This window comes from Meleagris gallopavo, chromosome 23, assembly GCF_905368555.1.
Source record: "Meleagris gallopavo chromosome 23, MGAL_WU_HG_1.1, whole genome shotgun sequence".
Lineage (NCBI taxonomy): Eukaryota > Metazoa > Chordata > Aves > Galliformes > Phasianidae > Meleagris > Meleagris gallopavo.
Window position 1 is genome coordinate 2,734,057 of NC_139426.1, and position 15,943 is coordinate 2,749,999.

Sequence of the window (15,943 nt, forward strand, 5' to 3'; positions counted from 1 at the left end):
GAAGCACAGTGCAAGCCATAGGCAGGGCACGAGGAGGTGCAGGAAGCACTCACCGTGGCATTGCCCCACATGCTTCACTGTGATGAGCTGTCCCTGCCGGCACGCAATGGTCTTCAGCTGGCACTGGTCCCCATAGGTGACACCATCAGAGCCACACACCTGGGAGAAGAAATGACACAAGGTCTGAGGTGTATCTGTCCTCCAACAAGCCTCAGGCAAAATAAACCTGTCCTCAAACTGAGCAGAGCAGCTCAGAGGCATCAGTGATGCACAGTGCCCTGTGTTGGAGATGCTCATGGCTGGCACATTCCTGCCCCATGCACCAAAGGCAATGACCGGGTGGGCAGGAGCTGAACTCCAAGCCTGGCAGAACCAGGCTGGCCACATGTACCTGTGCCCACAGCCCAGCTCAGTCCCTAGTGATCCCCCAGACCTTGGTCATGTTGGCCTCTGAGCAGAGTGGGGACGGGCACTCGCAGTGGGCAAAGCCGTTGACCTCCACACATGAGGCCCCGAACTCGCAGCTCATTTCTTCACAGGATTTTGGAGCTGATGGGTCTAGAGTGGGGAGAGAAGGGGGAAGAGATAAACAAAACATATACCAAGCATAAAAAATAATAAAACCCAAGAGCCAATGTGAAATCCAAATCCCCCTCCTCAGGTCTCAGCTCTCCCAGGGACCCGGTAGAGCAGCATTTCTGTGTGCCACACACCTCCCCCTCACCTTTTTCACAGCCAGCCATGCCCATCTTGCTGCCGTTGGGACACTGGTTGCACTTCATGCCAGTGATACCAGTCTTGCAGGAGCAGAGCCCAGTCATCTGCTCACAGTCATCACGCACTGAGCCCACCGGGTCGCAGTTACAGGCTGAGCAAGGAGGGGGAAAAAGAAATCATTAAATCGGTGCAGTCGTGCAAATTTTGCAGAAACAGCCACCGAATTTGGCTCGCAACAGGAGCAGCATTAGGGTTCCTAGCTGGAAATGGCACAGAAGCCAGCACTCACGTGTGCAGCCGCTCTTGCTGTCGGTGACGATGCCACGGAAGTTCCAGAAGCCAGGCTCACAGCGGTCACACTTGAGCCCCCCAACGCCTGGCTTGCAGGAGCACTGCCCCGTGGCAGGGTCGCAGGCTCCTCCATAGGAGCCATAGGGGTTGCACTGACAGGTGCCTGCGAGCCAACAGAGAGCACAAGGTGAGTCCTGGCCAAGCAGGATGAATCATAAAGGTTGGAAATGACCTCTAAGATCATCTAATCTGACCATCAACCCACCACCCTGTGCCCACCACCTCCTCCAGCTACAAGGCAGAGATGATCTCCAGGGATTAACCCGCTTGCTCTGCTCTCATCTACAGCTCCTCACTCATTGACATCAAAGAGAGAGGAAGCTATTAGGAGTGTATTATTAATTCATTAATTTGGAAGTTGATGGAGGGAAGTGATCCAAAGATAGATGGTGAAATGCTCCCTTAGCCCCTGAGGAGCAGTGGGAAGGGGATGTGGGTCAGAGCTGGAGAGCAAAGGAGACCCTGGGAGCAGATAGAGGCAGGGAGATGGTGTGTCCAGGGCAGGAAGCGAGAGAGAAATCTGCACTAGGGGTTCAAGTGGGGATTATCTCCTGCTGTATGCTTGTTGCCAGCACATACAGGACAGAAACCAGTGGAATACAGGATTCCACAGTGAGGAAGAAGCTCTTTCTGTGGCTGGATGATCTGTGGAACATCACTTTGACCATCGCCATCAGGGTGATGCTAAAGCAAGATGTTCCACCTCCTTCCTAGAGTCCCCCTGCCCCACTCCTGCCATCTCAGCCAGCTCCAGGAAGAGACACCGGCTGAATACTGCTGCTTTTTAAATTATATGGTACATTAAGCAGCACTGCATCCTCATCACACAGGCATTAGCCAGGCCCAAGTATGGCGTGAGCCGTGTCTCCATAGGGTGATGGGTTTCCCTAACAGACAGTCACAGCCTCAGCTGTTAACTGTGTGCTAATGCCTTTCAAAATGTGCCTTCTGCTGAAGTGCTGACTCTGACAATGATTTAGTAAATATTAATGGAACTAGCTAGCTAACTGAGGAATTGGGACCGTCCTTTCTCTCCCCAGAGTGGAACCCCAAGCATCCCCCCAGATGGGGACCATCACTCACTTGGGCACCCGGCTGCACCGACACCAAGTGCCAGGGTCATGTTGTCTGGGCAGCACCCATAGATGGTCTGACTGCAGTGCACAACTGGGAGAGGCGGTGGGGTCGTGGTGAGGGCTGTGGAGCAAGGCAGAGAGGCACAGGGGCGTTATGGCCAACGCAGAGATTGAGCAGCGTTTCTCAAAACCACGCGGTCCTTGCAGAGATGCTGGGGTAGGTGATGGAGTGAGGCCCAGCTTTGGCCAGGCATGAAACAGGAATGTCAGGGCACCAGGATGGGGATGGCACGTGCTGCTGGCACTCGCTCACCACGGCAGGCTCCTTGGCTGGTGACAAAGAGGTCCTGGCGTTTTTCACACCGCGTCTTCTTCAGCTCACACTCATTGGCGTAAGTCACATCATCAGAGCCACAGACCTGTCAGGACGATGAGGGGAGCTCTCAGAGCAGGTTTCCTGCCGATGGGATGCCCCAGGAAGCATGTGGCAAGGCCACCAAGCTGAAGGGAGCAAGGAGAGCAGCCCAGAAATGCTTCATATGCTTACCGGGCTGCGTGGCACTGCCAGGCAGGTGAAGTCACACACACAACGGTCGTCCTCTGCATCCTCATCCCACCAGCCCCCATAGTGCCGGCATCGGTCCTGCTCACACTCACTGCCATCACCAGAGCCTGAGCCTCCTGAGCCACATTCTGGATGGAAGAGAAGCGTGGTGAGAGGGGGTCCTGGCAGAACCAGGGAAAAGCAGATGGCTCAAACAGGGCCACCTTGCCCAAGGAGCATTTCCAGACACTTCTGAATATCTCCAGCATGAATATCTCCTGGGCCAACATGCCACAGAATCATAGAATGGTGTGGGTTGGAAGAGACCTTAAAGATCATCCAGTTCCATCCCCCTGCTGTGGGCAGGGTTGTCAACCACCAGATCAGGTTGCCTATATATTAGGATGCTCCTGCCTCTACCGCAGAGAAGATCTCCTCCCCTGCAGAAAGCAAGTGCTCTCATCATTACAATAATAAGTTAAGGCATCCCTATGCCATTTGAATTGCTTAGGAGCTGACCAGAGGCCTTCTTGCCCTACCTATAAACGCTGTGCTCTGCCTGGCTGTCTCTCCATAAGGTGCCCAGAGCTCCAGCAGCAAGAATAGAGATGTCGCTGATTTCAAAGGCTTCTTTAATTAAAAGGAAAAAAAAAAAAAAGGGGGGGGAGGGGGAGGGGAAAGAAAAGCAAAAAAGGAAAACCTGCCCCTTTTTATTGAGTGATCAAAGGCTGGGAGTTGGCATTACACAGAGAATTATTTAAGATCTTTTCCCAGAGGGACATCAACCTGAAATTCCCAAAGGAGGGCTGTGATCAAACACCATGTTCTGCCTTGCCCTATCCCTGAGCTCTGCCACATACTGACATCCTTCCCAGTGCAGTGAGCTGGGGAATGGCAGCATCACAGAAGTGAGGTTTGGGGGAGGTCTGTGCTCTCAGCCTGCATTAACCCATGGCTTCCCCCCATAGAGAAGTAAGCTCAGGAGGCTCTTGGTGTCTGACCACCAGCAAGGCAAGGCTGAGAGGTCCCAGCCTGCTTCCAGAGGGATGCTGAGCTGCTTTACCCAAGTACCCAGAGATAATTAAAAGATACTATTGAGGAGAGTGGGATGATGGCTAGCAATGAGGGATGCTGCATCCTACAGATGAGCTCCCCCCTCCCCAACACTATTCTACTCTGGAAGGGGTCAGGAAGAGCAGCCTCGTGCTGCCCAGACCCATTGGCGCTGCTACTGCCAACAGAGCCAAGTGGGAATCATCAGGGAGCAGCACTATGGAACAACCCTGGGCATCCTCATGGAGCATCTCCACCCAGAGCAACCTCTGGGCACCTCAATCACTCCTCTTCCTCCAGAATAAGTGCAACATAAGGCATGCAATTAACACAGCAATACAACTCCCTGCCCAGGTGGCATCAGCCAAGGGAAGAACAACAACCCACCGTCCTCACACGGCCCCATCTTGGCCACCTCGATGCTCTTCTGCTGCTGGCAGGAGGCTGCTCGGAGCTCGCAGCGGTTGTCATAGGTGAGGCCATCGGTGCCACAAACCTGGGCCGGGGGCTGCTGCTCACAGCGGGGACACACGCACTGCCCACCCACACACGTGCTGCCAAAGGAGCACACTGTGCTGCCGCAGGACTCTGCAAGGACACCAGCAAGAAATTCCATTTACTCTCATTCCAGCTCCTGGGAGTCGCTCCCCATTACTCTTTTCTCCCAATTTTAGGGAGGATACCCGTGCACTGCTCAGCCCTGGAACACCAGACCAGCTGGACTGGTTTTATGAGGCTCAACGCGCTGCTTTTGCTCAAGTGTCATTTGTTCTAATGACAAAAAAACAACTGAGGCAAGGCTTTTAATTCATTGAGAAATCAGCACAGACGGTTTCCTGTGCTGGGAACACGCACAAGCAGGGAGGAATCACCCCCTGGGGATGGAACCCCTCCCATTTTGATGGCAGCCCACTTCCTTTGCTCGACCCCACACATCCCCACCCTCAGGTTACTCCGGTGCCTCCCCCAGCACACAAACACCCACAGGGCCTCGAAGGGCCCCGGGTGAGCAAGGGGATGCTGAGCATCCGCTCCTCAAAACGCCACTGAAAGGAGCAAGAAGAGGGAAGAAGGGGACCTTGCCAGACTCACTGCAGTCGCCTTGGGCAGCCACCAAAATGTTCTTCTGCTGCGTGCACGCTCGGACGTGGAGCTCACACTCGCTGCTGTAGGTGTTGCCATCTGTGCCACAGACGGGCTGGGAGGAGGGCACACACTCTGTGGGGCACACGCACCGCCCCGTCTCTGCTTCACAGATGGCCCCAAACTGACACTTGCCACAGCGGTCTGCAGGGGCGAGGAACAAAAAAGCAGTGGGTTAAATCAGCAGGGCGAGCGTTGCTTTGTATGGAAGTGCCAGAGCTGAAATCAAACCCTGCTGCAACCTCATCCCTTGTGCTAAGCCCTGCAGGACTGGAGCTCCAGCAGAGGTGAGGCTGCAGGAGGGAGGAGAGAGACTGCATGGCAATAACTGCTTGTAAAAGCCATCAGGGCCAGGAGTAATTGCAATGAAATGTCACTGGAGCTGTGAGCTGTTACAGCTAAATGGGATGCAGAGAGTATGAGGCTGAGTGTCGTTACGGGGAGCAATAAATCAGTGCTGGCCACGGGAGGATGAGCGCAGCACTGGGTGCAGAGCACCTGCTGCCCAGCCTGAAGATTTAAGGGCAGAACAGCAGTATTTGGACAAAACTGCAAGAGCCCAGCAGATTGCACAAAGGAGCACGAGCAACCAGCTTGGGCTCTGCCTGTGTGCAAACACTTCCCGCCTGGCAAAGCTGTGCTGGCACAAGCAATGAGCCTGCAGATGGGAGAGCTGCACACGGCTCTGAGTTGCGTTTGCAATGAGGGCTCATGTTAAGAAAGAAAACCTCCACAGGAGAGATCACTGCATCCCTGCCGGGCAGCATCCCCCCGGGTAAGGATGCACAATGGTGCCGCGCTCCCCTCCCTCCCTTTGCACAGCACAGTGCATGTGAGCAGCCCCACCACGAGCACCAGGACTGCTGTCTCCTTACCGCAGGGCCCCTTGTGCTTCACCCTGATCTCTCTCTTGAGGACGCAGGCCATGGCGTTGAGCTCGCAGGGGTTGCCATAGGTGCGGTTGTCGCTGCCGCAGACGGGGTCATAGCGGCCCTGGCACACCTGCTGGCACTCGCACACGGGCTCCCGGTTCTTCACCACGCAGGTGGCCCCAAAAGTACACTCCACGCTCAGGCAGGGGCTGGGAGTACCCAGATCTGCACAGGGGGCATAGGAAATGGGTGGCAGGGTGAGCTCGCTGCCTGCTGCGCATCCCCAGGCACGGTGCACAGCGAGGCATGCCGGCGGCTGCAGCCTGCCTCCCCCAAGCCGTGGCAATGCACAGAGCTCCTGGCCTTGCACCAGCCCCTACCCCCCAGCATAGCATCTCCCCCATGCTCAGCGGAGGTTAGGGTTGGGAAGCAGGCACGAGATCTCCTCCCTGCACGCTCGTTCCTCTGTCCTATCCACCTCATGGGACTTTGATCAGCCCATCGTTTTTGTACAGATTTCTGCAAAAAGCCCCGTTTGGGTTCCCAGACAACAGCACAAGGCATCGTACTGATGGAGGACAACTTTCCTTTGCCAGAAGCCCACACCTCTCATCCCATGCAGCAGCAATGCCACCAGCCTCTGACAACTGGAAATGATGCCTGGCTTCACCACACCCTGTGATTTTCCCTCCTGGTGGAGCAGGATGAAGAGAGCCACTGTCCTTACTTCATCCCAGTCCTGCAGCATCTGGCTCGGGGAGCAGAGCCCTGAGGATGCCCCACAGCATGGGCTGCAGACGGAGAGGCAGCCATGCCCTCTGCTCTCATAATGGAGCTACTCCATCAAAGACAGCCGAGCAGCTGGCATCCTTCCCCACAAGATACCCAGTAGTGAGAAGGTGATCAGCCAGCCCTTCTGGTGGTGGCAGCAAAAAGGCAATGCTGAGCCTCCTGGCAGAGTTCTGCAAGGCTCTGGGGGAAATCCCCCATGTCCCCCTACCCTTCATCCACCGTGGGCAGCCAAAAGCCAGCTGTGCCCCAGCACTGCCCTGGGACCCATTCCTGTGATTCATCACAAAAGCCCCGAGGACCCAGAGCAAGGAAAGGACATCAATGTAACACATGCTGGACACGGACAAGGACACATCAACAAGAAGGATGTGGGAACAGACAGGGTGGCGGAGGTGAGATGGATGCAGCAGAGGATGCAGCACAGCCCCAGTGGGCAGCACAGGGGGGTGGCAAGGGGCAATGCTCTGCCTTCCTCCTCTGCAAGGACCGATGCGATGCAGCTGCAGAGTAGGATCAAAGCTTGAGCCCTCAGGAGCTTGGCTGCACGCTATGAACCAGCGAGAGAACAGTCCAAAACTTGGGCATAAACAGGTCTGAATTTGGGGTCTGGCCCTTTGGGAAGTCCCTGCCAACTCAAAGCTCAGAGCCAAAGGGCTGCAAAGGAACAGGAGAGCAATTGAAATGCGTGGTTACTGCTCTCACCCGGTCCTTCCCTCTCTGTCCTCAATTTCCCTGTGGCTGAAGGGTTAACAAGCAGCTCCCAAGGAGCAGGAACTGCTCCCCACGGTGCTTCACCCTGTGGTGCTGCTCGCATCTCCTGCTTGTGTTCAACAGAAAACACAACACACGTACCATAACCACATCCCCCAAACACACAGAGGCAGCATGCTTGTATGGAGAGAGAAACCCAAAACGCAGCCCTGGGCACCTGCAGAAGTCAGTGGGGGTTTTGGCACCAATTTTGATGTGAGTGGATATAATGAGGAGAGAGCAAGCAAGGACCTTTGGCTATGCTATAATCAAGCCCTGCTGTCATCCCTTCTCCATCCTGCAGGCGGGGAAACTGAGGCATGGAAGAAGCACACTGCTTGTTATGCATCCTGGCTGATGCAAGGGCTGGGGAAGCAGGAGGCAGGGAAAGGAGCGGGTTAGTCAGGGGTGAAAGGAGAGGTGAGAGCAACTGGGAGCAGTCCAGAGGTATCGGCTCACAGAGGAGTGGGGTCTCGTACCACCCACCTCTGCTCCCACTCTCATCTGCCTCTAAGGATCAAGGCACAGTCAGCATCCTCCGTTCCGGCAGGAAGCGTGCAGGTCAAGGGGATGGGAGCAGAACAGGGGAAACCTCTCTGTTCCAGGACTCTTAAGGAAAACTGGAGAGGAAGGGAGCAATGGGGAGAGGCCAGGGCTGGCACTGGCTATGGAGAAGGGGAGAAAGCCGACCTCCTAGCAGAGATGTCCAGGTAGGGAGTAGAAGGGTGCTGCGAGGACACAACTCCTTCCTCCAAACAGGCAACACTGTAAAACACAAGACAGACGAAAAAGGAAAGAGAGAGAGAGCGGAGGGGGAGAGAAAGAGAGCAAAAAGAGGCAGGGAGGAAAAGACAGATGCAACTACAGCCACCTTCCCTCCACCTCCTGGCATGTCATCCCAGCCCTCCTTTCTCAGCTGTCCCATCGTGGTATGAAAGCAGAGAAAGATTAAAAACAGGGTCTGAGCTGTTTTGTTTGGCTTTGCCTCCTTTGCCCTGCTGCTGGAAAAGAGGTGTGTGTGATTAAAATGTTGCTGCTGCGTTCATAATCTGCCCTCTGGAAAGCACTCACACAGAGGGAGAGAAGCTGAGAGGGGGGATGAAATAACAGACAATACGATGGAGAGGGGATGGACAGGTGCACAGGGAGCGTATCCCACTGTCCTCACTTCATGGGTGCAGTGGGAAGGATGGCAGCCTGGCAGCAGGGCAGCTCCCAGCAATAGCTCTCTGCTTGCCCTGGAAATTTGGGATGCCACGGGAGATTTGCTCCTTGATTGTCCCCATCCTCCTCTTCCTCCCATATCCAGGACAGCTGGCATCCCCAGCAGCTTCCAGGGACACAGGAGGTGAAGGACTGAGAAGTGCTTTTCCTGCCCAGAAAGGACTTGGGGATCTGACTCGTTATCATCCAGCAGCCAGAAGCACACTGAAGTGGGTGATTAAAAATAACAGTTGTCATTATATTAAGTGTGATTTTGGGAGCCTGACAAATGATTTTCCAGCAGCTGAGCCTGGCAGGATTAAAACCTACCGCAGGAGCACAAAACCAACCCAACAAAGCCAATGCACCAGGCTGAATTTCCAAGCATTTCAGAAGGTTTGAAGCACCCAACACCTTATAAAACAGGACACACTTCTATGCCTCCAGTAAAAACAAATCCAAGCTGAAACAACTGGTCCTTCAACTCAATTCAATGACTGCGTTCAACTTCCTTCATGTGCCATGCAATCATTTTAAGATGATTCCCAACATCCTAAGGACCCCTTCTAGCACATACAAAAGCTTCTCCCAGAGATGAGACAAAGCCACGGCGAGTCCTCTGGAGAGCGTTCCTGCTGGAGGACCTGGAGCTGAGAGGAGTGGGCATGGAAGGGAAGCATGGCAGGAGCAGGGGCTGGCACTACCCTGGGAGAGGAATGAGTGGTGATGGAGAGGAGCTGATGGGCATCACAGCTATGTCATGTGCTCAACACAGATGGTTGCTCCCCACTATAGTGAGAACATCAGACAGAGACAAGACACAGACATACATAAGACTGTTGACTGCTGGAAGGAAAAAGAGCACGAGGAGCAGACACTCGGTTGGCTGTAAAATTGAGGAGATCCTGGGGCTTGCTGCGAGGTGGGAACCCAACCACCACTTACCTGCGGGCTTCCCAGCTGAGCCTGCGTGGGACGGACACAGGCTGGGTGCAAGAGGAGGAGAGGTGCAGGCTTACCACAGGGTCCGCTGTGCTTCACTGGGATGGCAGTTTTCTGGTGGCACTCGGCTTTCTGCCGCTCGCAGTCGTTGCTGTAGGTGCGGCTGTCGCGGGCGCAGACAGGCCGGTAGGTGCCATCACAAGTGATGCGGTCGCAGGAGCAGCGCGCCGTGCCACGCCGGTTCAGGCAGACAGCATTGAACTTGCATTCATCTTTGCATTTGTCTGGGAAAGGAATAGAGAGATGCGTTGCATCCGCAGGGATGCATCCCTCAGAAAAGGGATGCTCTCCTTTCTGAGAGCGTAGAGTAAAACAAGAGGTACTCACCCTGGTGCTGGCACTGCCCAGAGCGAACCTTCTGGATCTCCAGCCCCCGGATGGCCCCCGTGCGCCCCATCACACACTCGCTGGCGTATGTCACCCCGTCGTCACCGCACACCGGCTCCCGCTTTGAGGGACAGTTCTCGGGGCGGTGGAGCAGCTCCACCCGGCGGGTGCGGGGATTCACCCGGCACACGCGGTTCATGTCATTGAGGATGCCCTTACAAGGGTCTAACAGAGCAAAGGGAGAAGGAGAGACGAGTCAGCTCACATCCTGCCTAGGCAGTGCTTCCGAATCAGCCTGTCCCACTCTTTGTGTCCCCATCAGGGCTCAGGGGGTGCTGGTCCCCACTTTAGGACCGACTCATATTGCAGAGCTGCTTGCCCTTTCCGAGGCAACCATCAGATAGGAGGAGCATTTTATTTTTCCAAGCGTTTCCACTCTTTAATCCTGCTATCTGAAATCCCTGCGTTTACCAGAGCCACGGGCTGACAAAGGAAAGCAACGATGCCATCCCTTCCTGGAAGAGGGAGGAGGCTGCAGTGGACAGGGTTGCAGATGAAGCCTTTTGCTTTGCCTATCTCAGCACGTGCAGCAATCATGGAAATGAAGGAGCTCCCACAGGACCTGCCCTATCCATCTCCTGTTTCCCTTCTGGCAAATGCTGCCAAGGCTCACTGCTGCTCTGAATCACAGCAGGGATGTGTAACCCCTGCTGAGACCTCTACAAACCGAACAAAAACACCAGAATGCTTTGTGTAGATCCAAAATGCTGTAGGTAAGTGAAGGATGTGGTCTGGCTGAGCAGATGAGACAACACGGTGGGGTGGGGAGCTGCACAGACATCATCCTGGGGACTGCACAATGACAGCATTTCAGACATTTGTGAGTGCTGCCCAAAGCCTCACCTCTGCCCTAGAAAAGAGGAGCACCCAAAATGACGCTCCTGGCCTGTGCCCATCTCACACTACTTGAGGCTGAGTGGTAAACATACAACTCATGCCCTTCCCAAGCACACTCCCACACTCCTTCCCCCAGGGACAAACAGGGGCCTGGCACGTGTCCTGGCTGATCTCATGGCTTTCCTAATGAATACAGTTGCTTTTAATTACAAGCATCCACAGTCATCACAAGACATCCTTGGAGTGGCTGAGCTTTTACCCCCAGCCCTTCCCATTTCCACTTGCCCCAGTGCAAGAAAAACTTGCCATGCAACACCCACCAGGGACCAGGGCACTCACCACAGGCTCCATCAAACTTCTTGAAGACGTTCTCCTGCTTGTCACAGGCATGCTTGTTGAGGTCACACTCACTGCGGTAGTCCTTGCCGTCGCTGCCGCAGACAATGCTCTCGGCCACGCCGCTGCAGGATGCAGGGCACACACACCTGGCCGTCTGGCCGTCCGCAGAACGGACGCATGTGCTGCCAAAGCTGCACGTCACCTCTGCACAGGGGTCCTTGGAGCCTGAGGAGAGGGTGCATAGTGAAAGCATTGCCTCCACCAGCAGCATCATCCTGCCCTTGGCTTCAGTGGGTGCTGATGTTGAGGCAGCCAGTTGCATCCACCCCAAAGTGTGCAAACCTCAGCCTTAACCACAGTGCATGGGGAAGGGGAGCTCCCCCCACCCTGGCTGCACTCCCAGCTCCTCACTGCCAGCATCTCTTTAAGCAGAACAAGGGTCCTTAAGGCACCTCCTGCAAACTGTAATTAGAGGAAGAGCTTAAGGAGCAATTTCCTCTGACAGGGGAGGGCTATGGTGTATTTGCCAGCTTTTTTTTTTTTTTTTTTTTCCCCTTCTTAATTTGTCACTTTTTTATGATGATTGTTTTAAATAAGTCACTCGGCGCTCTCCCCTCTCTGCTGAGAGCCCCAGCAGGGAAGCCGGGTGCAGATTTATTGCAAGCCAGCGCACTGCATGCGAGAAAGGTCAAGTTAATTTACTCTGAGATGAGGAGACTGGGTCTCATTTACACAGCTCCTTGCTCCCAGCTGGTGAATGCCAGGCTGGGGAAGGGCTTTCATCAGCCCATCCTGCCTGTGCTTGCAGCCGCAGGGCTGAGTCACGGTGGGGAAGTGGAGATGGATGAGAGGGGGCTGCTCCCCCGAGTCTGCCCTGCATCTCTGCAACGCCCTCAGGCCATCAGCCTGCCTGCTTATTATTAAGCACTGCTGGTGGTTCTCTCCTTGTCCCTTCCCGTCAGCTCTGTCCTCAGAGCGTCGCCAGCCCCAGACGATGCTGTGGGATCTGGAGGAGCACCCCCATCCTTGCACATCCATGCAGACCTTCTGCAAGAGGGGACGCAGCCCTGGTTTGTGCTCACCGCATGGTCCCTTGCTGATGACCTTGATCCGCCGCTGCTGGTTGCACTGGGCTTTCTCGAGCTCACACTCGTTGCTGTAGGTGGAATAGTCGGAGCCACAGACAGGAGCCACCACCACAGGGCAAGCTGTCTTCTTGCAGACACAGGAGGCTTGGGAGGGGTCGGTGGGACTGCGCTCGCACACCGCCCCGAACCCACACAGCATCCCTCGGCAGGCTGGGGACAGAGATAGGGGACACCTGAGCCACGGGACAACCAAGAGAGGGGGCAGAGCCTGGCTCGGGGGGCTGCAGCTCACAAAGTTTCAGTGGTAGAGGACGATGGCACAGGGAGGAGGAGGGTGCCATCTTCAGATGTCACCTTGTCAACTGGTAGGAGAAAGGAGAATCAAGGAACGGTCCCCGCGTGGGACAGGTTGTCCCGCACACGCTGCTTTATTCGTTGTCATTTATGCAAAGCAGCTGAATCACGTGTCTGGAGGCCCTCCAGGAGGAGATGCTCGAATCTCTTTATCACATCCACTAATCAGAGCAGCCAGCGCAGACCAGTTCAGCATCTGAATTGCTAATGCAGGAAGGAATGCAAATTTTACATTCAGGGGAGGAATGGACAGGATGGATGTCCCCAAACTCAGCTGACGCAGGTGAGACAGAGGGAGCAAGAGATGCTGGAGCTTTCTGCCAGTACTGGGCAGCCTGTGTATCTCACCACCGCATACACAGCGTACATTAGAGATAGAGATTGACCTACATAATGGCAGAACAAGAAATCATAAAAGGCAAAATAAAATGAGCTCGACAGTGGCTCATTTACACTTCAATTCCCGGGCGTTTGCCTTGGACTGCCTTGAGATTTTGAGCTCATATGCACAGCAACAATGCGCCACTAAGAGACTAATATCATCAAATAAAAAAGAACTCTCTTTCTCTCCTGTCCAATATCTAAAAGCAATTTATCATTTTTACGAAGCGCTCTGGATAGTCTCTCCTGCTCTTTCATTGCTGCTCTTTCTCTCCCTCTTCCGTTCTTACAACTGCTGATAAGCCTGTTGAGCTTTGAGATTAGAGGATGCAGGGGAGGATGGTAAGCAAGGAATGAGAACAGCAGGGCAAGTAGTGATTCCTCTGTCCCCTTCCCATGGCGCTGGGTGTGCAGAGCAGGAAAACACAGAGGGCAAAGAGGCCCCTTCCCCTAGACCCAGCCCATGAGTTTTGCACAGCAAGTCATAGAACTGTAGAATTATTCCAGTTGGAAGGGGCCTTCAAAGGTCATCTAGTCCAGCTCCCCTGCACTCAACATGAACATCTATAGCTAGATCAGGTGCTCAGAGCCCCACCCTGCCTGACCTTGAATGTCTTCAGGGATGGGGCATCCACCACCATTCCATCTCCACCATCATGTCCATCCTGCTGCCACCTGGGGGAACTGCAACTGGGGGACACACCAGTTCCATACAGCTCATGCATCCCTTTCACTTTGCCCTCCATGCCAGCAGCCAATTGGACAACAACGCTAATTAAGCCAAAACTCCACTAGTGGTCTTGACCCTTCTTCAAGGGAATTTTTAACATGGTTGATTCAGATCTGGTGCCACGCTTGGTTGTACCACTTTTAAAGCAACCTGCTTTGTATTCATGTTGCCCATTGTATTTAAGAATGTCTCAATTTGAAGTGGTAAAAGAAATGGCAAATGACAAAAAGGCAATAAAGTATTGCAAAGTTAAATGAGTCAGGCTACATAATGTACACTGATATTTCATTAGAATTGAAGTCTGTCTATTTTTCCATCTAGAACTCTGTAAACACACCAGGAATATCAGAGGCCACCATACAAACAAAAGAGATAGTAAAGAACATCCATTAATCTCCAGGCCCAAAGAAGAAGGTAAATATCCCAGCAAGCTCCATCAGTGCACAGCATGGGCAGCCAGGCACACAGGGGATAAGGACCCTGCATCACTGATCAGTCCAAGAAGCAAAGCAAGACGCACAAACACTTCAAACCAGAAACAAATTGTGACAGGCAAATTGCCTGTTTAAGTTCCTTTCACTTCTAATCACCACCATTGCTACCAGTGAGGAAGCCTATTTGTTTCCAGCAGATGGATTTAAACCTCACCCACCCCACGCTGCGGTGCGTTTGGATGATATAAGCTCAGAACCCATCAGAATAAAACCAACTGCCTTAATTCCCCTGCCAGACGCGGGAGGTGGAACAGACTGAGATTCAGAGGCAGCCTCCTCCTTCCCAAGCACCTCTCTAATTTTATCTGGGAGGATGAAAGAAGCGTGACCATAACTGATGTGAGAGGAGTAAGAGTGGGAAATCAAACACCCCATGCCTGCTCCCCAGCTCACTAGAAAAAATGCCTTGGCTCACTGATATGCAAAAAAATCTAAATAACAATCACCAGGTCCCTGGTGTCAATAGGTAAATAGCTCAACATAAGCAGTAGGGATAAATAACAAGCTGTCTTTGTCAAATGCTTCGAGATCTTGAGGTAAAAAGCTTTACCTAGTAAGCCCAAAGCATTCACGTTATAGTTATGATCATTGCTATTAAAGTGAAGAAACATCTCAATATCAAAATCCTAAAATAAATAAATAAAAAAACAACACTGGAGCCACATCTTGAAGCAGACTGCCTCTTCGCCTGAGGGCCACAGGGGGCTGTGTCTCACCTACCACCATTCCCAAGGATGGAGAGGTCAGTGGTGGGCTACATGGTGACTCATCACGTCCCAAATACAGCAGTCACAGCTGGATCCCTCCATGAAAGTGGTGAAGCCACCACCATGGGGCAGTCAGGAAGCTGGTTGTGGTGGGCAGCACTCCTGGAGGATGGGCAAATTTCTTCATGGAGAGGGTATGGCTGAGCGAATTTCTTCATGGAAAAGGCAAGGATGAGTGAATTTCTTCATGGAAAAGACATGAATGAATAGATTTCTTCATGGATAAGGTAAGGAGCAAAATTTCTTCATGGAAAGGGTATGGACGAGTAAATTTCTTCTTGAAAGGGGTAAGGACAAGTTATTTTTTTCAAGGAAGGGGTAAGGATGAGCAATTTTCATCATGGAAAGGGTAAAGATGAGCAAATTTCTTCATGGAGAGAATAAAGATGGGCAAATCTCTTCATGCCAAGGAAAAGGAGCGAATTTCTTCACGGAAAGGGAGCAGGCATGCACATTTCTTCACGAAATAGTACAGATGAGCAAATTTCTTCACAAAGAGGATGGCTGAGCCTTGCAATATCTACCCCAGCCCTGAGGCATTTCAGACACATGGATGTGGCACAAACGGATGCAGCTCAGTGATGACATTCAGCAAGCCAGGCTGGCAGTAGGGCTTGGTGATCTTGGAGGCTTTTCTCAACCTAAACCATCAGGCCGAGGAGCAGCGGTGCATCAGGACAGCGCGGCTGACATGAATTCTGCATGAGCCTGATGCGCGTTGCCATGGAGACGTGCGAGGCCTGCGCTCCCGCCGAGGCCTGTCTGAGCGCATCGCCTGCTCCGGGCCCACCCTCCTTGCCATCAATATTAATTACTTGCTTGGCGAGACAGCGGAGCCGCCTGCCCCATCACCACGGCATGACAACATTCACACCGCCCAGAATTGGCAGAGCCATGCTTAACCCGGAGGGTCTAGCCTCTGAGATGGGGCTGGCAGGCAGCATCACCCAGCCCTGCTTGGGAATGCCTATGATGCTCTGGGGCATAACCCGACCAGCTCCAGCCTTCCCCAGCCACAGCCATGGAGAGCCCCTTAAGGACTTTTTCCTTCCTAAAACCACCA

At 53.5% G+C, this 15,943-nt stretch overlaps 1 protein-coding gene across 10 annotated transcripts in view; it reads right to left on the bottom strand.

The window, feature by feature from the left end:
• AGRN (agrin) overlaps positions 1–15,943 on the bottom strand; it is a 62,945-nt gene that overhangs the window by 15,523 nt on the left and 31,479 nt on the right. For 8 of the 10 annotated variants that reach the window (XM_085242093.1, XM_085242090.1, XM_085242086.1 and 5 more), the window contains 14 exons: positions 12,149–12,364; positions 11,067–11,291; positions 9,831–10,055; positions 9,521–9,727; positions 5,760–5,981; positions 4,825–5,028; positions 4,129–4,329; positions 2,692–2,837; positions 2,458–2,563; positions 2,152–2,265; positions 1,007–1,171; positions 725–868; positions 434–558; positions 54–159 (listed from right to left, as the gene is read on the bottom strand). In XM_085242093.1, the coding sequence (XP_085098219.1) occupies positions 54–159; positions 434–558; positions 725–868; positions 1,007–1,171; positions 2,152–2,265; positions 2,458–2,563; positions 2,692–2,837; positions 4,129–4,329; positions 4,825–5,028; positions 5,760–5,981; positions 9,521–9,727; positions 9,831–10,055; positions 11,067–11,291; positions 12,149–12,364 (2,406 nt within the window). The remainder of the gene's footprint in view (positions 1–53; positions 160–433; positions 559–724; positions 869–1,006; positions 1,172–2,151; positions 2,266–2,457; positions 2,564–2,691; positions 2,838–4,128; positions 4,330–4,824; positions 5,029–5,759; positions 5,982–9,520; positions 9,728–9,830; positions 10,056–11,066; positions 11,292–12,148; positions 12,365–15,943) is intronic. The other 2 variants (XM_085242089.1, XM_085242087.1) reach the window with 1 other exon arrangement.